Source organism: Malania oleifera, chromosome 12, assembly GCF_029873635.1.
Source record: "Malania oleifera isolate guangnan ecotype guangnan chromosome 12, ASM2987363v1, whole genome shotgun sequence".
Taxonomy (NCBI): domain Eukaryota; kingdom Viridiplantae; phylum Streptophyta; class Magnoliopsida; order Santalales; family Ximeniaceae; genus Malania; species Malania oleifera.
In genome coordinates, this window is record NC_080428.1 from 75,571,581 (window position 1) to 75,595,522 (window position 23,942).

The 23,942-nt window shown below is 36.0% G+C and overlaps 2 protein-coding genes across 4 annotated transcripts; one reads left to right on the plus strand and one right to left on the minus strand.

Annotated features, from left to right (window-relative positions):
* The first annotated feature begins 1,155 nt into the window (after positions 1-1,155).
* Positions 1,156-9,906, plus strand: LOC131144344 (serine/arginine-rich splicing factor RSZ21). Of its 3 annotated transcripts, XR_009133788.1 has the most exons (7): positions 1,156-1,330; positions 1,408-1,537; positions 3,978-4,066; positions 5,327-5,555; positions 7,402-7,524; positions 8,899-9,147; positions 9,271-9,906. XR_009133788.1 is itself a non-coding variant. In XM_058092926.1 (6 exons), exons 2-6 carry the CDS (start codon positions 1,449-1,451, stop codon positions 8,903-8,905), a joined length of 537 nt encoding a protein of 178 aa, XP_057948909.1. In that variant the 5' UTR covers positions 1,156-1,330; positions 1,408-1,448; the 3' UTR covers positions 8,906-9,906. The 3 variants fall into 3 exon arrangements, 2 of the variants coding, with proteins under 2 accessions (XP_057948909.1, XP_057948908.1); XM_058092926.1 differs by having other exon boundaries at positions 8,899-9,906; XM_058092925.1 differs by lacking the exons at positions 8,899-9,147; positions 9,271-9,906 and having other exon boundaries at positions 7,402-7,712.
* A 3,966-nt stretch (positions 9,907-13,872) lies between these two features.
* LOC131144345 (spermidine synthase 1) lies at positions 13,873-23,638 on the minus strand. The gene is made up of 9 exons (XM_058092927.1): positions 23,030-23,638; positions 21,220-21,296; positions 20,985-21,107; positions 19,584-19,688; positions 15,658-15,730; positions 15,490-15,561; positions 15,202-15,397; positions 14,354-14,483; positions 13,873-14,261 (listed from the first exon to the last, which is right to left on the minus strand). Exons 1-9 carry the CDS (start codon positions 23,229-23,231, stop codon positions 14,196-14,198), a joined length of 1,044 nt encoding a protein of 347 aa, XP_057948910.1. The 5' UTR covers positions 23,232-23,638; the 3' UTR covers positions 13,873-14,195.
* Positions 23,639-23,942: the final 304 nt, after the last annotated feature.

Below are 23,942 nucleotides of genomic sequence, written 5' to 3' on the forward strand. Positions count from 1 at the left end.
TATTTTCACTACCAACCATTTTAATTTCAACTAATTATAGTAATGTAGATATCTAATCTTAGCGCATAATGTTGACTTTATATTTATATAATTTTTTTTTGTATTTCAATTTCATTATAAATTTTAAAAAATCTAATAAAATTTAATTTTGAAATTTTATATTAAAATTATAATTTTTTATAAACAAGGGTAAAAATATATATTTTTTAAATTTAAAATCCAAATAATAATATTTAAGGTCAAACCAAGATTTTTTTTTTCTTACATTAGGGCAAAATTATCATTTTTGTAATTTTTTAAAAAAAAATTCATGGATTTTTTTTAAAAAAAATAGACATCAAATTGTAATATAAATTTTAATAATTTAATACACAAAAGACGATTTATGATGTTTTATAAACCACGAAGAAACTTACTACATAAAAAAAAAAAAACTTAAAGGAAGATATATCTTTCAAATTTTGATAACTCTAGATGCGTTGAAATGTAGAATATGATTATATGTTCAATATATTAACCTTTAAATATGTGTGAAATTAAAAAAAAATATTAAATTTTATTTGGGTGTATAAATTATGAAATTTAAATTTGAATTTGTATAAATTTAAATACAGTTTAATATAATTTTTTCAATTTTATTCAAAACCATAAATTCAATTCTAAAACTCAAGCCCCAAACAAACTAAAAGGAAAATAAATTGTTTTTTTAAAATTAAAGTATTCTAATTTTTGTATTTCACCTTTTTTATTGTGAAAAGTACTTTATTCAAGTAAAATTTGAGACCAGACGCCAAGTCAATATTTGGACAAATATAAGGGGGGAGTCGGAGTGAGCCATAATTATGCAAGTATTACAATATTTTAATGTGTTCAAATATTAATATAACAACTTATAGTTGGTGGATTTTCTATTCTAAGTGAAAAAGCTGTTCATTCGAACATTAGGGACATGAATATCGGGTCTTGAATTTGAATTTAGATAAATTTAAATAAAATTTAATATAAATTTATGTTTTATTATATATAAATTCACACAAATTTAAATTTAATCCAATTTTTCTATTTAGGCCCGGGCCGTTAAGACAAGCTGAAAAGGGCCAAATAGGCAGCCCGGGTTCAGGCCCATTACGGCCCAAATTTCTGTGTTTCCAAAAAAACGTTTCTGTTTTGTTTTGTTTTGTTTTGTTTTTGTTTTCCTTTTTCAACGCTTCTCCAGAGTCCTGACCGAGAAAGGGAGCTCTGTACTCTAGAAGGGCACTCAGAACTCGTTCTAGGGTTTTAGTGCTCTGCTGCGATTGGGTGCTCCGCGAGCATCAGAAAGCTGCTGAAGGTAGCTATCGGTGCTCGTTTCTTGTTGCTATCTCTGTAATCTAATGCGATTTATTTTTTTCTTTTCTTTTATTTTAGTTAACAGCTGCCGATTAGTAAGCTAACTCGAGTTTACGACGATGTCTCGGGTTTATGTCGGGAATTTGGACCCCAGGGTTAGCGAAAGGGAACTCGAAGATGAATTTCGGATCTACGGTGTTCTTCGGAGGTGTGATTCGCGTTCTTTTTTCATTTTGAAAGGTTTATGTGTGGAATTTGATGAATTTGCCTCTTCTGACCCCTTTTGTGACAGTGCGTTTGTATAATGTGGTTGAAGAATTTCGAAACATAAATTAGCGTTTGGGTAGTCTCTATCATAGCTGATTTAGGGTTTTTGTTTGCCCACGCTTGGTTTCAGTGACGATCTTCGATTTGTTTGTTTTCATGTTCGGATTACCCTAAAAGTGTAAACTTTTTTTAACTTGACCTAATAGCTGCGTGTGTTAGTGTTCTTGTGTGCTTGTGTTCATGCTTGTGCGTATGCTCTTTTCATTCAAATATTATTGTTTGTACATGTATGTTCTATGTTTGGGGGCCTTGCTCTGGGGGGTGGGGGAGGGAGGGATTTGCATGAAGGAGTGTTCTACTGTATTCCCATACATTTGGCATTTTTTTTTTCTTTTTTTAATTGGGTCCGGGGTTGCCCAAGCATTTATGTTATGCTAAGATATTTAACGTCTGATGTTCTATTCAGTCGTGGAAAAAAATTTTCATTTCATTTTGTGATTTTTAAAGAATTACAAAAGATGCAACCTTGTTTTCTAGTTTCCGAGACTGGGGTGTTTGATAAAATTAAGCATTAAGTATTTAAGTGCTAAATTTTAAGTATGGTTCTGAATCTGTGAACCAGATTCAGAGCTTCATTGAACCCCTGATTGCTGAAAATTTATGTTGTTTGGTAAACATCTGAATATGTTTTTGAAAACCTAAAAAAAAAATAAAAGAAATAGAGTAAACTTATTCAAAGTTTGTCCCTAAAAATCATGATAAGAAGCTCAAAAAATCCGTAAATTTTTTTAATAAAATCCAAACCCCAAAGGAAAAAATTTTGACACAGTGTCTTCTATTTTTCAATTAACCCGAACAATCCAAAAACAAATTTGCATATCACAACAAAAACTCAAAGAATCCTCAGTTTTTTCATTTCCTGAAAGGAAAAATAGAAATCCAAAATCATCACGAATCTGCTTGTTTGTTCTTCAATTAACCCCAGCAATCCAAACGTGTATAGGTTCACAAGCCACAAAGCCAACGCTCCCATGGCCCCTCGCTGCTTCTTCCTACTGTGTTTGCACAGCTGAGCACCAGAGATGGTGGTGGCCTGCCATGGTTCTTGGAGAACCTATGCACATTGGAGATGGAAGAGAAGGGAGATCTTGAAATTAGATTCAAGAAAGAAAAGATTAAAAAAGTAGGAGTAGATTTACTGTGAAGATCTTTGTTCACATGGCTGAGCACCGGCGTTGATGGTGACACGTGGCGGTTCTCGGCGAGAGAGAGAGAGACACACACACAAATATGCTATGTGGCAAATGTTGACTGTGCTGTGTCGCAGAGAGATGTGTATGGTTTGTTCACTGGACTGCCATTGTGAGAGGGAAAGGAAGAGCAGGAAGAGACAGTGGCCTGGTCTCTTGTGAGGTTGAGAGAAGTAAAGAGGTGGGAGAAGATAGGTGCTTTTTGTTTTCTCGTGGAGAGGGGGAAAGGGAGGGGGTAAGATGGAAAGAAATTGCTGAACGACATTAAGCATCTGTTTCGATGCCGACCGAATACAAGGTGACGAGAAGGTATTCAGCTGTGCACCCAAACAACACCGGTCTCTTAAATGTCTAAAGTTATTCAGTGAAACAGTCCATTAAGAGGCTATTTAGTAGAAACAGACGACACCTTAAATGGAGAACTTGGAAAACAATTGGAAAAAAGTTTTTCCAACTTTCTTATACAAATATAGGAAAACTGGAAAACAATGTGGTAGTTTTGTTATTTTTTAAAAACCTGAAATTGGAAAATGAGAACTTTTTTTAACGACTGAACAAGCTCTTATTTATTTATTGTATAATTGTACAAACATTATCACTTCTTGCATACATGCACACACTCAAATTCCTGATTTACTTGTTGATTGCATAGATATGATGATAATTTGAATAATTTTTCTCGTATGCGTAACAAATTGGAATCTTCTTGTTTCAAATTTCGAATATAGTTGAATCAAATAACTAGATTGCATGACAATTCTTAGTTGTTACCCAAGTGGTGCGTGATCTTGTCTGGATTGTGCATGCAGTGATGCCACGTGGTAGTAAATTTTCATGGTAGTTTGCCTTTGGCCAGTTTACGTAGGCTGACAGAAGAAGGATAGAGTTGGTAAAGTGTTTTTATATTTTAGATAGTGTCATCACCTCGCTCTTGCAACTCAAGCTGAAAGAAAGGGATGGTTGGATAGATGATTAATCTGGGGGATATGAAATTTTTTTGTCAAAATTCCCTTAGCATTATCTTTGAATTTTTCACACGTCATCTATTACTGTTAATAACTTGATATTTATTTGCAGTGCTTGCAGTTATGATTGTTGTTGGTCTCTTACATCATCAATTAATTAGTGCAGTGTCTGGGTTGCCCGAAGACCACCAGGTTATGCCTTTGTTGAGTTTGATGATCGCCGAGATGCTCTGGATGCAATTCATGCATTGGATGGTAAATTCAAGTTACATTCATTGCTTTCAAGTTGCCTGTTCTATGTAAACTTGATTGCTCTTAGTATTTCTTTGTTTTTTCAATATATTTATCAGATAAGCTGTACTTTGGCCATTAGAAATTTCCTCTGGAAAATAGAAGTTATTATGGACAGAACTTTCAATATAAGGCTAGAAGTCTGGGGTTCAATGCATATGGTTGAATGCTTGGGTTCAAAACATCAACTACAATTTAAAGAAAGTAATCACAAGGGATATAACGCTGAACAGCTGCTTTAGAATGCTGTGTTACATGTTGTGACTCACGAGGGACGTTTTGTATTAGTGTATTTTGGCTCTTATTTGTTTACCTGGGAAAGGTACACTACTGATTTTGGAGTTTAAAGGGACTGTTATGTTGTTTATTAATACTTTTGAAGGTAGTGACTTTGTGTATGCAATTGCAAGTCTACAGCATTATGCTCACATTCATGTTCGTGTTTGTACATGCAAGCTGCAAATTTGCATGCTGCAAATTTTTTGTTGCCCTCGTCTGTTATTTTCCTTAGAGAACAGTGATTTAGTGGCATCTCAGATTCTATGGCAGAAATCAATAATACATTACTGGAAACCTGAAAATTTCAGCAATTTTTGTCGTAATTTCTGCAGTCTGTATTTGTTACATATAGGCTTTTAATCCAGATCTGCTGTGAGAAGAGTATATTTTTATGCTGCTTTCATCCATGCGTGAGTCTCTTCTATATTGTTTCAGTTATTCTTTGTGAAATTATAAGCTATTAGCTGTTCCAGATGTTTGGAATTCATTTATTTGTATGACTCTCCTGTCTGAATTTGCTTAGTGCCTATGTGTCTTTGAATTTAGTAGTTTTTGCTTTAAATGTAAAGTACTTTCCCTTTTTACCTGCTGCAGACATTTCTCTTATTATTTTATTTTTCCTACAGATACTTTTGTGATGGCTTTTGATTGGTATAATGCAATTATTATGAAACTCCATCTGTTTGATGAGTTAAAGATGCTATCTTGTGCCGGTTATGATTTTTCTTTATTGTAATCCAAATTTGTCCCACATTACTGTAGTCTTTTCATCTGTTTTCCTTGCTCATGCTATTTCTATTGCGTAGTTAAGTGTTGGTTGCAGTTCAGACCCTTCCATATGTACACTCATCTTTCATGGTTTACTGGTTTTGTCTTGTGATGCTTGTCATTATCTTGCTTTATAAACCTTTGAAACTTTTATTAAGATGTAGCCTAACTTCACAGGAAAAAATGGCTGGCGAGTGGAGCTATCTCACAACTCTAAGGGTGGTGGTGGAGGCCGCGGTGGTGGACGTGGACGCGGTGGAGGTGAGGATCTGAAGTGTTATGAGTGTGGCGAACCTGGTCACTTTGCTCGGGAATGTCGCTTAAGAATTGGTTCACGAGGCTATGGAAGCGGACGGCGTCGAAGCCCTAGTCCTCGACGTCGTAGGAGTCCTAGTTATGGACGCAGGTTTGTTCCTTACCTTGTCATATTTTGGGATTGTCAACTTGCACACCTCCTCTTATTTTCAGCACCCAGCACAAAGAGATGCTATATTCCTTAGCTATTGATCGATGGGTACCCTTGGGTTGCTGATTTTGCCACCAAGGCAAAATATTTTCTTGTCTTTTTGAGAGAAATGAATGGCTACAATCTCCTAAGACTATGACCCTCGGAACCCAAATAAACCAAAAGAGATTCACCAAATAAATCAAAAGAGGTGAGGATAGGACAACTCAAATGAAAATGGGGGTGAGAGAGAGAGAGAGAGAGAGAGAGAGAGAGAGAGAGAGGGGAATCCCTGATCGTACTTCCGAATGAATGCAAACTAAACACCGATGGTAAGGGTGTCACATCCGCACTTGAATGTCAAATGTTCAAATCACAAGAACAATCACTAAGTGTGGAGGTAAGACTATGTACTACAATGTGGCTGCTCTCCCCAGGCATCGATTGGTGTGGGAGGCCTTGTGCACTAGGTTTAGATTGTCTATCTATTTGGAGACATCTAATAAAATTAGATGAACAGCCTGTGCAAGGTGACCCACAAATTGAGAAATCAAGATATATTTTTTATTGGTTTTATGAGGGCATGCCTGTGAGATAACCAACATAAAATTCTGTTGTATCTACATGTAAATCCCGGAAAAAGGAAGAGGAGAGCGGATATTTTTTGGATTTATTTTCTCTTTAATATCCATTTCCATCCCCTTAGGCAATATTATTCAATAATTTTAGGCCCATATTCATTTTGTGTGTGTAGGCACTTCCGCACTTAGACCTGCATTGATAAATCATAGAAATCCCCATTTTGTAATTAATTTGATCATATAAGGGTAATTTGAATAAAAGTAGAAAAAAGGATGAATTTAGGGCGGAAAATACGCTTAGCCCACATGGGAGGCATGCAAAGTAGGTCAATCCACAAATTTGAACCAAGCTTAGGTATACACAAGAGTTTGTGCTACACTATTTCAAATGGGTTTTAGTCTTATGGTCTTGTGGCGCTATGTTGCTCTTTTTTTTTTTCCCCTGTTTTGTATGAAGGACCTCTTGTTTTTGACACCTAACACAAAATTATGCTATTCTTGAGCCATTAATCATTTATCAACCCTTGAATTACTTGCATAGCCACTAAGGCTAAACCCCAACTCTAGGACACCTATTGGCCTTTCAATATGATCCTGGGGTGCCTCAGGCATTCATGTGAGGGCTCTGAAGAAAAAATAATTATACTTTCGAATTTGCTGCAAAGAAAAGGATTTGGGTTTTCTAGGTTTGCAAAGTTTCATATGTTGTATTAGATTTATGTAAATTGGGTGTTGAATTTTTATTCTTTTTCGCTTAACGGGTAGGAACAATGTTTGAGTTTGTCTAATGTATTCTTCATTCACTTAAGCATGAATTTTATGCATGTAAATTTGATTGAATGTTGGATGAATGTGATGATTAGTTTGATGAATGTTTGATGTTTATTTGCATTTGCAATTGGTATGAACTATGATGGACTTCATCTCCTATTCAATATGTGGGTTAGATGGGCAATGGTGACTATCATTCTTAGTGCAAATCCATCTTCATCAATTCTTACTTTGTTATGATCTTATTATTTTGCATGAATTGGTGGAATGATGAAATTTTTTTTTTGGTTGATATATGGTGACTTTGGTTTCATCTTTAGGGGATATGTGGGCAACTGGAGGTTTTTATTTGTATCAATAGTTTATGTTCATTTTTTTTTTTTACTTGGTACATTTCTTGCTGAGTTTGTATTTTGAATTCTGCACATCATCATGAAGTTTGCATTATGTGACAGAAGTTATAGCCCCCGTGGGAGGAGATCTCCACGACGCCGCAGCATCTCACCTCGTCGTGGCCGCAGCTTCAGCAGGTCACCTCCATATCGCAGTGCTCACCGTGATTCGCCATATGCTAATGGGTATGTCAAGGGATTAGTCAACTAATATTCTTGGGCATCAGATTAGTTGCTGTACTTTTTTTTTCTTTAATATGTAATTAGTAGCTAAGGGCACACAATAGTCATGTTTGTTGTTGGTGATACTGGTACCCTGCGACTCCATGGATAATTGCCAAAATAATAAAGCCTTTTAAATAATTACAAATTCTTATTATAGTGAACAAATTATTGATGGGCCTTCTAATGAAAACAACAGAACAGATAGAACACATAGTAGGGCCAGAGGGAAGTCCCAGAACGTATGAAACCTTTTGATGGTACAGGGCTGTCTAAATTCATTGCCATGAGTCTTAATATGTTAGGGGCTGTTTTTATTACTGTTAAAAACGATGAAAATGAAAACCAAAAAATTAAGAACCAAGAAATGAATAAAAAAAACTGAGAATAAAAAAAACTGAAAATTTCGAACTCGATTATATTTCCCAAAACTGAAACTAATTAATAACCCGTTTGAACGTGTGTTTATTTTCGTCCAAGATTAAATAACAAGTGAGTATCATACTAAATTGCAAAAATTAATTTCATCATCAAATACTAAGTAATTTAATGGTACTGCTACTAAATCTTAACAAATCAATAGATAGAAATAAATGTAAATCTTGAATTAATTAAAATATGTTAGTATAATGAAGATGTGAAAGAATATTAGTTAAAAAAATATTATAATAAAAAATAAATTACTTAATAAATGTATTTTAAAACTCTTTTTCAGTTTTCCAAGAATGACCATATTTTATGAAGGTCGAAAAGTGGGGAAAATATTTTTCAATGATTTTTCTTATGTTTCAAAATTTAGAAATTTTAGGGATTTTGCATGAACTTTGAATAATCAAGTACTGTGAAAAAACAAATGAAAATTTTTTAGTTTTCAGTAAACAGAAATTGATCTAAGGGTTCATTTGGATCAAGGATTTTGCTTGAGGAAATGAAAGGAAAGGAAAATAAGGAGAAAACTTATTTTCCCTTATATTTTCCTTCTCTATTAAATACTATAAAAAATGAAACTTTGTTTTAATATGACTAAAATTTAAGAAAAATTAAATCTTAATAATGTGTAAAATTAAATTTTTGTTCATAGATTTGGTATATTCTTTATTTTCTTTCACTTTCCTTGATAACAAAATGTGAAAATACGGATTTTTTGAGTTCCAAATGGGGCATAAAGGTGCAGATAAATGCACTGTCCCTACACTTGTTTCCTCACTGTACCACATGATAGAAAAAGGAAACAGAAAGAATATCAAACAGAGGCGAAGATTGTAGTGAACTAACTGCTAGACTATTTATGCGTTTTTGTATTTGTGTCCAAGCTGAAATGAATAGTTTTGTTGGCAGAAATTAAGGCTGGAGCTGGAGTTGGAGCTGGTGGCATGGTCTGGGCAGGAAACTAGGATGGAAATCTGGAATACTCTAGTACTAGTAGGCTTGATTGAAATGCAGGAATCATGTTAGTTAACTGTCATGACAATGGAGTTTTTTAGAAATTTGACTTTCGATGGCTTCTACAAGTGTTTTAGCCGCCAAAAGGGGTGCTTTGGACTCCGTTTTGGCATCGGCTTGCTCTCAGCTTACTGAAACTTGGAGGTCTCTTTCCTACTTTTAAATTGCCACTTTAATTGTTGCTTGTGTTTGTAACTTGTTAATTGTTGTAGCATTTAATATTTTGCAGTAGAGATTTCTAAAAGGTTTTGCATTTTTTGTCTTGAGGTGTGATTTTCGGTGAAAACGGCTTCATTTCGCTGCTTACTGCTACTTAGTGCACGGTTTTTCACCCCTCTCTGCATCCATGCACCACATCACCTCCTCGCTGTCGCTTCTTTGTGCCCCTAAATCAGCTTGAATCACCTATTGAAAATGCATGGGTGATTATTAGTGAAACGGCGTGATTTCACCAACTACTGCTACTCTTAGTGCACATGGTTTTTCCCCATTTCTGCGTGTCTGCACCACATTATCTACTTGTCGTCGCTTCTTCTGCCTCCTAATCAGCTTGAATGAGCCACCTGTTGAAACTGCAAATGTTCGGAAAATCGGTTGCTGACGACACTTTCTTGTGCTCTGCAACAAAGCTTATGATATTCTCTAGTTAGGACCTTTCCTTTTTCTGCTAGCTGCTTCAAGAAGATGAACCTGTTTGTTTCTATCTGGTACTGTGTTTCTGCAAATGTCGGCGAATCACATCCAGTGACTGGAAATTTGCTTCGAGGAGATGCTTTGTGTTTGTTGAGTCGGTGCATTCTTATGCCAGTAATTGTAAAACTGTCTGCCCCCATTGTAATCAAACCCCCATAACTTTATTTTTGTTATTGATTATGTGCTTCTGTCCCGGATTCAGGACTACAATCCGTCCAGCGTGGTTCTTTCTCTGGTTGGTTTGGTTTTGTTTTGTTTTTTGGGGGTTGTGGGTGGTCTAAGTATCTAATTGCATGAAATTTTGTTAGTGCTGCAATTGGCTTTTGTTTTTCAAGCTCTTGTTAATGTAGATTGCAAGTCAAAAATCTTCAGTTTGGTGGTCCAATTCCTTTATAAAAAAAGAAACGGTTCATATGGATTTTGTGTGCCTGCAGCAACCCTAGATTTTTGTTTCCATACTAGGTTTGAATTTGTAATCTTGCATTTACACCATTGTTAATGACCACCTGAGGAGGTTTATCATTCTCAAATCCTGTATGTTAGTTCTTTGCGTCATGGTAGTCGGATCTTTGCATGGCAAAAGTGCTCCTTCAATTGAAATTTGAAACCTCGTCACCAAACAATAGGTTAAATTTTAATGGTTGAATTTTAAGAACGAAGACGAATGGAAAAGGTTTTAGAGAACCCAATTATAATGATGGTAAAATTCTGCTTTAGATCTTCCTTTACATTTGCACCAAGCTGGAAACCTTGCCTTTTCTTTCATCCCCCTCTTCAAATAATTCATCTGCTTTCTGGGTATCTCTTTAAACAATGGATACTCAGCAGAGCAAAGGTGGAATTGTCCACTTACCACATTCGTTTGTCTGTTTGGTTGTGCCTTTCATTACCTCATTATCATTTCAACAATTAAAGCTTGATGATATTGTTATGTTGGAGGCAAAACATTGAGGTTCCACTAAAATTAAGAATTTGGTTGTCAGAAAAATTTGGACTCCGGACTTTTTGTCGAGGATTTTGTTTGAAGAAAAAGAAGAGACAAGGAAAATTTGAAAGAAAATTTTTTTTTTTTTTTTTTTATATTTTCATTATGCCAAATGATATATGAAATAAATTTTGTTATAATATAATCAAGAATTTTTAAAAATTATATATTAGTAATGCGTAATATAAAATTTGTTTATTGGGTTTGCTATTTTTGTTGTCTTTAATTTGTGTAGATAAATAAGGATGAAAAGGTGGAATGTTTTTTTTTTAAATACTTTTTGAGTTTTAAATAGAACTTGAAAGCGGGGGTGAAAATGATGATGAAATGGGAGATGGGATAGTCTTTTAAGTTGAGTGGGCGTTGGGTAGGTTTAAAAGAGAAGAAGAGAAGCATCCATAATTTCTTCCTCACGTCTCTTCCCTTTTAAGAGTAAACTTGGGAACGCGAAATGCACGAGGTTGTAGGCTATTGATTCCGTAGCTTGTCCAATGCATAAGATACTTGTGGAGGGTGGCGGGATTGAAAGTAATCTACGCACAACACAAGGGTTTGACATGTCGTGGACTTTTGCCATCCACATGGATAGTTTGTTGATATGCTTATCCATAGAGTAGTAAGTAGTTGGCAATTTTATGTGACGGATAACCAGCACTCCCGTCTTTGAAAGAATTCAGTAGATTTCCAACACTCCAACCTAAGATTTAGATTGTGTTTGTTGTCGACTGCAAAGTTGAAACAAATTTTGCTCTACCTGAAATACCATCGAACTTGTGCACGTCCCTACATGCATGTAGAGCTGTTTCTTTTGTGATAAATGACAATAAGGGGTAGAGAGACAAAATTGAGAGAAGAGAAGCGAAGGAGGAGGAGGTAGAAGGAGAAAGCAGCAGCAGGACTGGACAAAAGAAGAGAAAAATAAGAGAGAGAGAGAGAGAGAGAGAGAGAGAGAGAGAGAGAGAGTGTCAAAAATGAGAAGAAGAAGAAGAAGAAGAAGAAGAAGCAAGAGCCTAGAACCTACGTGTGGATGTGAGAGAGAGAGAGAGAGAGAGAGAGAGAGAGAGAGAGTGAGAGAGACATGTCTAACACCTAGGACTGTTTGAAACTACCTAGAGAAAATACTGAATAAGTACTTATCAAAAAATAATCTTGAAATTACTTATTGCTAGTTCTTTTTTCGGGAATTTTTTTTTTCCAGAAAATAATTCTCCTAAAAAATGGTAGTTTGGAGAAGCAATTATTTAAGCACATATCAAAAAGTACTTTTTTAAAGTTCTTTTTTAAGATGTTCCAATAGGCTTACTATTACCAAAACTTCTACATAAAAATCCCAATAAAACAAGAAATTACAAAATAATCCCAAGGTACTTAAATATGTAAGGATTCATATCACAATAGAAAAGTTTAGGGAAAAGAAGAGAGATCTGCATATGATTTTTATTGACCTAGAGAGAGCATATGATAGGATACGTAGGGAAGTTTTATGATGGGTTTAAAAAAAAAAAAAAATATGTATTTAGTTGTTATACTGATGTCATTAAGGATATGTACGATGAAACAATGATTTAAAGACTACAAATGGAAAAACTAAAGAATTTACAATCACCATAGATATACATCAAGAATCTACTTTGAACTCTTATCTTTTTGCTTTAGTGATGGACCAACTGACTAAAAGTATTCAAAATGAGGTTTCATGGTGTATGTTATTTGCAATTGATATTATATTAATTGATGAAACTAGGGGCGGAGTAGAGGCTGAGTTAGATTTATGGAGAGAAATTTTGAAATCTAGAGGCTGTAGGATAAGTAGAATAAGAAGGAATATATGAAATGTAATTTCAATAATAGCAAGAGGAATATTTGAGATAAAGTTAAACTTAATGATGAAGAAATAAGTAGCACTTGTAGATTTCGATACCTTGGATCTATTATACAAACTGAAAGAGAAATTGAAGATGATGTAATGTATAGAGTTAAAGCAGGTTGAGTAAAATGGAAAAGTGCTTCAAGTGTATTTTGTGATTGTAGAATACCCTTAAAATTAAAAGGAAAGTTTTATAGGACGACTATAAGACTAGCTATGTTATATGCATTAGAATGTTTGACGGCGAAGAAACAAAATATCCAAAAAGTAAAAGTTGTCGAGATTAGATGCTTAAATGGAAAAATGGTATAACACTGAAAGATAAATTAAGGAATGAATATATTCGCGATAAGTTAAGTGTAGCTCAAATGGTATAAACACTTGCAATGTAGGCCATAGTGTGTGGAAAAGTGAGTTAATTATTGTGGGAGGTAGTAGAAGGACCTAAAATAACTTGGAAGGAGATTAAAAGTAAGGATTTAATAGCACTGAATTCGTCAAATGAATTGATCCATGATCTCACATAAATTGACGAAAAATGATTCATATAGTTGACCCCACCTAGTGGGAGTTAAGGCTTGGTTTTTTTGTTGTTGTTATACTTAAATATGTAAAATAAACTTAAATTAACTTTTAAAATAACCAGAGTTGTTTCCAAATTAAAATAAATAAATAAACCTAACTACAATATAAACATCTAAAAGTTCTTCATTAGTGGTTCTCCATCACTTTGTCTAAATGAAAGATTGAGTGTAGGGAATTGTTGCTCCTACAAATTTTGTGACAGTGTGTATGCTTTTTATGCCTCACTACTTGCTGAATAATAAACCAGCTAATTTAATTGTCACTCATAACTCAACCCATATCCCATATTGGTATCCTACACATTGTGGTATGTCAACCAAATTAGAAACAAATGGCTCCCAAAAAACCACAATTGAAATAAATGGCATGGATATTTCAAAATTAAATAACTTGTTTAAAATTTAATTAACTCAGCAGTGCACTTCATTAGCAAACATATGACAAATAGTAATTATTTTGAGATCGATCATTCCCCTATGGTAGTGTTTTATTTGTGGGATCACTAAAATTATTGAAACATTAGGGAAAGTTTCTAAAATTTTTGAAATCACAAGTGAAATCAATATCTTTTTATTAAATCCCAAAGTATAATTTTATTTTATTCAAATACATAAATTTAAATCCAAGGTACAAGTTCCATGATTCCAATGGATGGAAGAAAAAAAATTTGAACATCTAGGTGAAATCAACCCTACGAAAGCTGAATTCCAGGGTAAAATCAAGAACACTGATGAAAAAATAATTCAAAAGGGGGGCAAAAATTATGCAATCATTAATAGAGTAATACAGCAAGTTGAAGAGAGCCCGCGAATGCCTAATTATGTAGGAAACAAACTTCCAATTTGATTCATCGATGAAATCACAATAAATTATGACATCTCAAAGTTCATCAGTAATACCCACTCTCTTCCTATATGGCATAATTGCCCAACTCCGAGCATCAATTTAGACCTCTGCTTATTCTTCAGCTCATTGATGAATGAACCGTTTCAGTGAGGGCGAAAACCCAGCAACTCCTCAACGGCTAAAATCCAACTCCTCAAAAAGCAATTTAATGTTCCCTCAGTTTGCTTTAGATTCAATCACCTTCTTGGCAAAAGATGGTAAACAGAAGGCCGCTGAATGAATCTGGAAATAAACCAAGAGTTAAGGCAAAAAACAACTTAGTAATAGACCGGGACTACAACAACAGAAGAATGTCGAACAAGGCACACCCTCACCTCGGAATTGTAAAATTTCAAAGGTCCCCTTGATTTGCTATTACTGTTATTTGCATCCATAGGGTTGACTGGATGCTTGAAATCAACTGCCGGCCCCTCAGTAGAGCAAAGCATGAAACCAATAACCCCACTGCAGACAGACTGATTTGTGAGCAAACACAATGACAACATTATGCTAAAATAAATCTCACATTCCACCCCCAATCACTGAAGACCCTTTGGGATACTAATAATTTAAATTCACACACACACACTTACAACACACAAATCTTCAGTGCAACACCTAGATGTCACCAAGTTCAGTGACCTTTTTTATTGGGCCAAGAAGAGGCCACAAAATATGAATCCATTCAATCAGAAGCAAATCTGGTGCCTAACTTGCTAATCGAACATGGGCTCCCTGCAAGAAAGGATCAGGATACTCTGTTCCTCAAGCATAAAATTGCCATGTTCTTATTTCTATTTTTTATTAAAAAAATTTAGATGGATTTTTTTGGGCAAATGAACGGTCATAGATTTCTTTTCAAGGGCTGAGAATTTATGGCATGGCATTAGCATGAGAGGATCGTGATCCTGTCAAATGAAGGCTCAAACAACGAGGTCAAGCTAAGAGTATTTTAAAATTTTAAAAAATTAAAAATAGATGTAATTTTTTTTTTTACCACCTTTGGTAGGGACTAGGGTCTACCAGAATCAGATGGAACCCAAGTTTCACAGAAATATGACGAAATTTCAATACCATATGGTGCCAGCCAAAAAGTGTCACTAAAGTTGATTTGGTGTTACTTAGGGCATCACCATATGTGTGTAGGTGAGTGCATGGAGAGGAAGAGAGAGAGAGTGTGTGCCTTGGGTATGTGGGAACTGTCGTCCATGCATAGTTAACAGAGCCTTTGAATATCTGACGGCAGTTTGCAACAATGTCTTCAATGATGTGCATGTGAAGCCATATGCTTTCTGCCTGGGTGCATACAACTCCTCCAGGACGAAGAGCCGTGGCCACCGACTGAAAGAAAGGCTTCTCGAAAAGTTCTTGAGCAGGACCTGCATAATATCAAACACAATGACTTGAGAATTTGAAACGACAATTCCAATTGTTGATCAGAAAGATTAAATAATATCACAGCTATCATTACCTATCGGATCAGAAGAGTCTACTATAATTGCATCATAAGTTCCTTCAGGGGCGGCCTTCAAAAATGCAACTCCTGCAGTAATGAAAAGGAAAACAGCAAGTAACAAAATGCATTAACAGAAGAAAAAGAAGAACAAGAATAAGAATTAGAAGTGACTGATCATCATACCATCACCAATATGGAGAGTTACGCGTGGATCCTCAAATCCAACAGCTATGTCGGGGAAAAATTGTTTAGAAACCTGGAAGAAGGCCCACGGGCCAGGGGGAAGGGGTGGGTTCAGATTGATATATTCACTTCAAAAGTTTGTGCGATAAGAAAAACCCTTTAAAAGAACACAAATGAGGTGTGTGCATCTTAAGAATGAATTCAAACGTTCAACCAATAGAAAACATTATACCTCGAGCTAAAAAATAAAAATTCAAAAAATAAATATATGTAATTTGTTTCACAGATCTAACTGTTACTAGCAATATTTCTTTTTCCTTGGATAAATGATTGTAGAAGAATATGTATTGAAGGTAACCAGGGGGTTTACAAGAGAAGGAAATGATACAAGACAGCAACATGAAAGATCAGACACTTTCAGTCCAGGATAGAAGGCATGCACCACTATAAAATGGAAGAGGTGGTTTGATGATTCTCCATTCTCCCTTGTGCATGAAACACCAGCTGACCACCCTCCTCTTACAAAGTTGTCTGCCATAAGAACATCTTCCCAGGTAAAGAATCTGACTTTTTTGGGGGCAGCTTTGGAGGCCCAAACAGCCTTCCAAGGTCCTGGCATCCCTTTCATTATAAGGTTGAAAAGGGATTTAATGGAAATATTGTCATTCTTGCCACCCTCTCAAGACGCCAATCACATAAAGCCACTTGACAAGGAAAGCTCTATGGATGGCCTACAAGTCCCTCAGCCCAATCTTCCTAGCCTAATTCATAAACAAAATGTTTCCTACTTCACCAAATGGAGCTTCCAATGTGGATCACTAACCCACAAGATCTACTTATATATTTTCCACCACGGTCAGAATGGTGAAGAGATGAAATAGGTAGGAAGACTGAAAAGGGTGCTGTTGATCAAAGTCTATCTTCCTCCTTTCAACAAGTAATGTGTTCCCCCCCTGCAAGTCTCCTTTCAAATTTTTCAACTACACTCTCCCACTGTCCCACACATCTTTGGACTTGAGATGAGCACTAGGAAGCATACAAAGGTAAAAGGATGAGAGGAAGCTGATCTTACATCCTAGGTTGGCTGCAAGCTCATTCATCTCCCTTTACTGTAGCCCAACAGGATTATCTCACTTTTCCAAATAATGACCTTTCAGACTTAAATTGCACCAAATCAAAGAATTCACACCTTAGGCATCTGAGTTTCTGCACATATACTTAATAGAAGATTACTATATCATCAGCAAAGAGCAAATGCCTCACCTCCATGTTTGTTCCTCCATTGTCTCCCAGCCTCCCTGAAAAGCCTCTGATAAGCCCCTCTGCTTAGTTCTTTTCAAAATGGAAAGAGAGGGTGCTTCCATGTACAAAATAAACACGTGCGGTGACAGCTGGTCCCCATGCCTAAAACCCCTAGAACTGGCAATTTAATTAAGAACGAAACCTGGCTGAGAAATTAGGAAAAATATATATATATTAATCGATCAAAAAGGTTGTGTTCTAAGGTTATGATTTTACCATATACGTCTTCCACTCTTCACCACTGCTGCTCTCCTCCATATACATTTTCCCCAAGCTAAGAGAAAGCTCCATCACTTCCTTCTCATACCCCTCCACTGAAACTCTCAAGACTTTTCCAAAGCTTTCCAATCTTCCTTTACCCACCAGGACATCTCCCCACAGTATTCCTCACTCTACCCATCCCCTCTAATTATTAAATATTGATATATTGCTGAGGTGGATAATGCCTAGCAGCTGGGTTCCAAATTTCAAATACCCCTTCTTGCTCATTGAATCAACATTAGCACGTGGTCCCCTCCCCACCTCCCCTTTTCTTCATTCACTTGATCTCCAAACTCCATGTTCCAAAGCCACACTGGCCAACCTTCTAGCAACAATGATGCCTTCAAGCCACCTTTTTGTCCACTACTTCCACCATTCTCCCCTCACAAGTCCCAGCCACTGGCCAAAGCTTCAGCTTCCCAACCCGCCAGCCCATGTTGTTGCTGCAGTGCCCTCCTTCTCCTCTTGGTTAGAAATCTAGAGCTTCCACCTTCGCCTCTTCCCTTTTATCCTCTCTACCCCCTTGTCCATTCGTGTGGGCCTTGTTCTACTTGGGTAGTTAGGCCATCTCCTTTGTGCAATAAAGGCCAGAACTTCAAAGCTGTTAGACAGACCACAAGCCTTCCATCATCTTTCTTTGGGCTTTAAAAAGGCTTCAGGCACTTTTATCCCTGGCCCTAAACTGCTAGCCCCATAATGACCTTAATTCCCCAAGTCCATCAATTTCAAGTTTCAACATTGGATTTGAAAATGGGGAATCTTTGAGCCACAAAGGGCCCAAAACCACATCAATGCTCCTCAGCACATTAGCTTTAAATTTCAAACTTTAATTTCAAAATTGTGAGGGAATCTTTGAACAACCAAGGCACCCCTCTCCCCTTGCCTTCTCTAGCATCAACCTCAGCCACTCATATATTGTTTGTGAGCCAGCCCATGCATCTCCGTCCTGTCTTTTCAATCTGCTTCAGTTGACAAATCATTACATCCACCATCTTCATCAGTGAAGCAGATTCCTTCCAAAGGGGGAAAACCGCCCAAAAGTATCTACTTTCATTGTCATCAATGCCGGTATATTGGAGTTTCAGGTCCAAACCATGATTCTAGCCCCATTTCATTTTTTTCTTATCCCTATTTTCCTCATAAATCCACACATAGCCTCTGCAGACATTTCCAATGTCTCAGGGAGACCTTCACATCCCATACATGACCTTGTAAACCTATCACTCGGAGCCAACATGTCCTTGGAGGAGCTTCAACCTTTAGCCATGCAGTTTCCAAGTACCAACAATCCAAAACCCATAAACTCATCAGCCTGCCTATGTTTGCTATGTTCACACTCCCTCCCTACTTCCTCTTTCAATGGGTATTGAAAGAGAAAAAGGAATCCAATTCATAGACACATATGTATCCTATTCAATACTTCAACCTTCAGTTTGACTATGTTTGCTACTTTCACACTCCCTCCCTACTTCCTCTTTCAATGGGTATTGAAAGATAAAAAGGAAACCAGTTCATAGACACATATGTACCCTATTCAATAGTTCAACCACCAGTTTGACTCACCACTCACTAGCCCTGGTTCAACCAACCCGCTGGCCTTACTTGGATGGTCAGTTATCTTCTTCAGCAAATTCTCCAACTGTTGAGCAATAAGCTTCCAAGAGGCCTTCCTCCCTCATAGCTCTTAGTTACTTTTAAGGTTCTCCTTTCTGCCCTCCCAAACTTGAAGACCTCAAACACCTCCAGTTCATTGGACTTCCTTCAAGCCCTTCGTACGACAAAACGACCAAATCAACCAATCATCAACCCAAAGGGAGTCTTCTGACTTGAGAAAGGTTTGTTTAAGAAAACCAGATCCTCTCTCAATATGTTTGAAATTCTTCCTCCTGGATCTTTCTTTGTTGATTAGGTCGAATATGCAGTAATCAATCTGCACCATTATTCTATCAAAACTCAAAACCCTAGATCACAAAGATCCATTTGCTGTTCCTGGTTATTCCCTCAGGCTTCTTCCAATTCTTATTAGTGACTACAATCTGTCCAACCTTGGAAACGTTGGATAAATTTTTTTCCTAGATATGCCAAATTATTAAAAACTTGGTACAATGCCGCAATATGAAATTATCATGATAGCTTTTGGAAATATGCATGATGGCTTTTGGGTCATTACAGAATAAGAAGCAAAGCTCTCATCAAAAGAAGTCAAGCCAGAAAACTTATGAGTCAGGATGCCAAATGCTTTCAGTTATAAGAACAGTGACTACTTCAAAATATAAACATTCAATGCTAGAAGATAAGCACAAAAAATTTTGGAATCAGCATAAACGATTATAAAATATCAAAACAGTGACCACATTACTCACATCAACAACCATCCCATCGATTTCACAAATATCTATCTGCTCAATAGAAGAATGGCGAGAAACTTCACGCAGGACACCACCATCTCCGCCACCGATAACCAAAACCTAAGGAAGAAAGGAAATGGGCAGTGATCTTAGAATAAAAAGCATGAATTCTGAAAAGACAAGTGTTTAGGCTAATTTCTAGGAAAGAAATTGAGGAATCATTATCCAATAACGACAACATGGATTGAAACAATTATGTTAATCAGCACTATTTAAATGACAAAAATATCTTAGATAGGATGAATCCATTGCCTTTTGACAAACCAAATTTTAACAACAACAAAAGCAACAAGAAGCCTCGAGTATGTGAGGTCAGCTGTATGCCTGTATGAATCCTCATTTTCCTTAACTAGCTTAAGAGTTATTAAATCCTTTCTCACCGATAACCAAAACCTAAGGAAGAAAGGAAATGGGCAGTGATCTTAGAATAAAAAGCATGAATTCTTAAGAGACAAGTGTTTAGGCTAATTTTTAGGAAAGAAATTGAAGAATCATTATCCAATAACAACAACATGGATTGAAACAACTATGTTAAACAGCATTATTTAAATACAAAAAGCTCTAATATAGGATGAATCCATTGCCTTTTGACAAACCAAATTTTAATAACAACAAGAAGCCTGAAGTATGTGGGGTCAGCTGTATGAATCCTCATTTTCCTTAACTAGCTTAAGAGTTATTAAATCCTTTCTCACTACCTCATCCCATGTCATTTTAGATTTACCCCTATCCCTTCTGATACCAATAGCAATAACCAGCTCACTCCTAATTTTTTTTTAAATCTCCAAAACCTTGGCTTGTTTTCAGAAATTGCCTGGACAGGCACATGCCTCGGGTCCCACATTGGTTTGCCCGTGCATGCACAAATATTGCATGTATGTATCCTTTACATGTACATGTAGCCAGAAAAGAATCCTAATCTGCTTAACAATTAAGTCTATGCAATATAGGATGACATATGGATAAAAAGAGTCAAAAAAGAGTTTAAATACTAAGATTATAGATGACACAGATGTACTACTGCCTTCATCACAAAGCGGATGCTCCTCTTTAAAAAGAACAGTTTTTATGAACATGCAATAAATTCTTTTAACACCTTCAAGATTATTTCCCTAATATTACCTTCTCATTATCTGTACAACTAATACATGCACATCTTCTAGAACTCACTTATTACAAGGGATAGTGTAAGAAAGTGAAGAAATTTTCAGACTTGTCTTTTTAATGAATAAAAAAATATGGTGAGAAAACAAGGGCAACCATTATGCAATGAGAAACCACTAAAGAAAAAGATTACAATTTTTTGCCCACATTTGTTGGCAGTTTTTTAGTACTAAGAGAGGTTTAAATAAAGACCTTTTTAGGGTTTGGGATTGAGCAAAGTGGAAGGTGAGTTATCATCTCTTGGTAGGCACACTCATCCCTCTCAGTGAGCTGAATCACACCATCCAAAACAAGAACCTTCCCATATGTTGATGACTGCAAAAGAAAATCACATAATTCATGGTTTAGTATCCCATATGAAACAAATAGCAGAATAGTACATTAAATGGAAGGTGAAATATTGATAATTTCTCAAAGAACCCAATACCTGGAATACCATAACATTCTGGTACTCTGACTTCCCTTGAAATAAGATCTTTTCTACCTTCAATGAGTGGGCCTCACCTGCATAAGAATAGATAATATCATACAATATCATAAGTGAAGAATGGTGTAGCACATGAGCAACTAAACAGGAGAACTAACTTCTGAAGAATACAAACAACTAAGACTGAACTCTCATAAATATATGATATCTGTTCGCAACATTCACTTTTCAGATTCAAAGACATCATGATTAGAAGAATAATATTCATATAAGAAAAATGAGGTTGATAAACATTATGAACATTCTCAAATATTTCAAGGGCTAAGGCATATTCAGACTCACAAATGACTTGGCAGTGAAGTTAAGTGAGTGGTACACCCATTAGCCATCCAAAATGTACGAAGGATGACTTGAAGTAACCCTCAACAAACTTGCTTATCTTAACAGTCAAAGGTAAAAAAGAAGTAGAAGAACAAGGGGAATAATTCAAAATTCACTTCAAAATTAATTATGCTAACATAAGAAATTACAAACCCAGTAACCATAGCCAATGCAGAGGATGTTTTGTTCTTATATGGCTTCATGAAAAACTAAGGAATATGAAGAAACAATTATAGATGCAGGTGGAAATTCAAATTCATATTGGCCCCTGAAAACAATGTTTCCCCAATTTCTTCATGTAATAAGTTTCTTTAGACATAGAACACTTGGCGGAGTAGCCATAAGAAGTAATAGTAGGAGCCAACAATATAACCTTACACAATATAGACCAATAGTATTTTGTCATAGTAAATATTATCACATCAATAAGAAAACCACCATAATAAATATGCATAATCTATTGTCACTAGTGAAGAAGAAGAAATTTTACTCTGTGTGTGTGTGTGCACCCATGTATGCATTTGCAAAATCTTTAAAAAATATCCAATTACCCATAGCATTTGTTGGAAACTTAAGTTTTAGAAAGTAGAAAAAAAAAAAGTTTATGTAAAAAAACAGAAAGCATATCCAGCAAATTTCAAAACTTCAGATTGTTCTAAATTTCAACATGTTTTACATATCATTTAGTACGTGCAAAATTGGGTTGTGAGAATTATGAACAAAACCATTTAAAGGTTTGATACGGGATTTCACGTTCATCATAAGCTATGAACCTAAGGCATTAGAAAGGGATTAAAAAATAACAAATTAAAACACCGAAAGAACCACAGGTTGTTGAATAGTAGAGATACAACATGTACAATCAGAGTTAAAAGCACTTTTGGTTGCCACAATATTTTCTAATGAATCACTGACTCACTGTACATTCTAACCCATTGCAACTTTACTCGTTGTGTTTTCTAAATCCTTACAAGTGAAGTCCAATAAAATAGCGCCAGGTTTGCAGTGAATTGCATCAATTTGAGATGTGCAGTGGCCATGTTTTGAAAAAAATAAAAAAATAAATACAGACGCGAAAATAGAAAATTTTAAAAGTTGAATGACCAATACTGCATTTCACATTCTGTACAACGATAATGAAAGCACGGACAGTGAAATGGATTCAGAGCATAAGTTGTCGTTAAAAAAAAAAACACATATATTAACTCGGAGCGCAGATTATGAGTTCGGAACACAACTTCATCTGGGCGCATTGAACCAGATTCAGATAACTACAGAACTTAACACATACCAACTCCAAGAAAACCAGAAAAGTAGAAAACAGAGCCTTGAGGAACAGAGACAAGAAACCCAGATGAGAGAAAGAAATAACAAACATAAAATATCAGACCCAGATGAAGAAAATAACGGGAATCACAAAGAAACCCACCAGGCCACATGGGGCTAATCTCAGAGAACCACCCGGGAATCACAGTGGAGATGCCATCGATCCCTTTGCCGTCCTCCGTCTCCATGGAAACAGAGACACCGTTCACGTTGTTCCCTACAACACCCTCTTCGTCCCTGAGCCTTTTCACGGGCAAATCTGGAGAGACTGAAGCAGACGCGGCGGCGAAACTATCCTCCGCCATGAAATTACCCTTCCTCCGGTGTCCGGGCACAAGACGCAACCCCACGAAGAGGGCGAGAAGAAGAAGGACTTCCGCTGTAGTACGCGCGGCGAGGAAGTGAAGAGAAGAGAGGAGACGAGGGGAAGAAAAACCCTGGTGAGCACTTTTATAAGAGACGAGGAGCAAACAACACAATCTCACATGAGCAAAACGGAAAAGGAGGAATCTGCTTAGGAGAGACGCTGCTTTTTGCTATGACCCAAAAAAGAGGAAATTGATGGAAAGAGGAACCTCTGCTATATTATTATATATAGAAATTATTATCGTCATTGGCTTATTATTACTACCACAAAGTACTATATAAAATGATAGGGCTCTCAATGACAATTAGGTTTTTGGGATTGAGAGCCTCCATGCCTGATGATAACAATGAGAGCCTAAGGCTTCTCTCTCTCTTAACATTTGATTATAATTTATTTTATACGGTTTGAGAAAATAAATTCACCATGTTCGAGTTGTAGTTTTAAAAATTATAATTTTTTGTATGAGATAATATCTTGATATTGAAGTGAAAAATGATAAAAAGATAGAGCTATTATTTATTATCTTAGTGCATTAATCGAGTGGATACTATTATTTTTTAAAAAATAATAAATAATATTTTATTAAACAATGATTTAGTTTGCATTTATTCTTTTAAGATGCATAGTTACATAGGTTGGACTAAGTGAC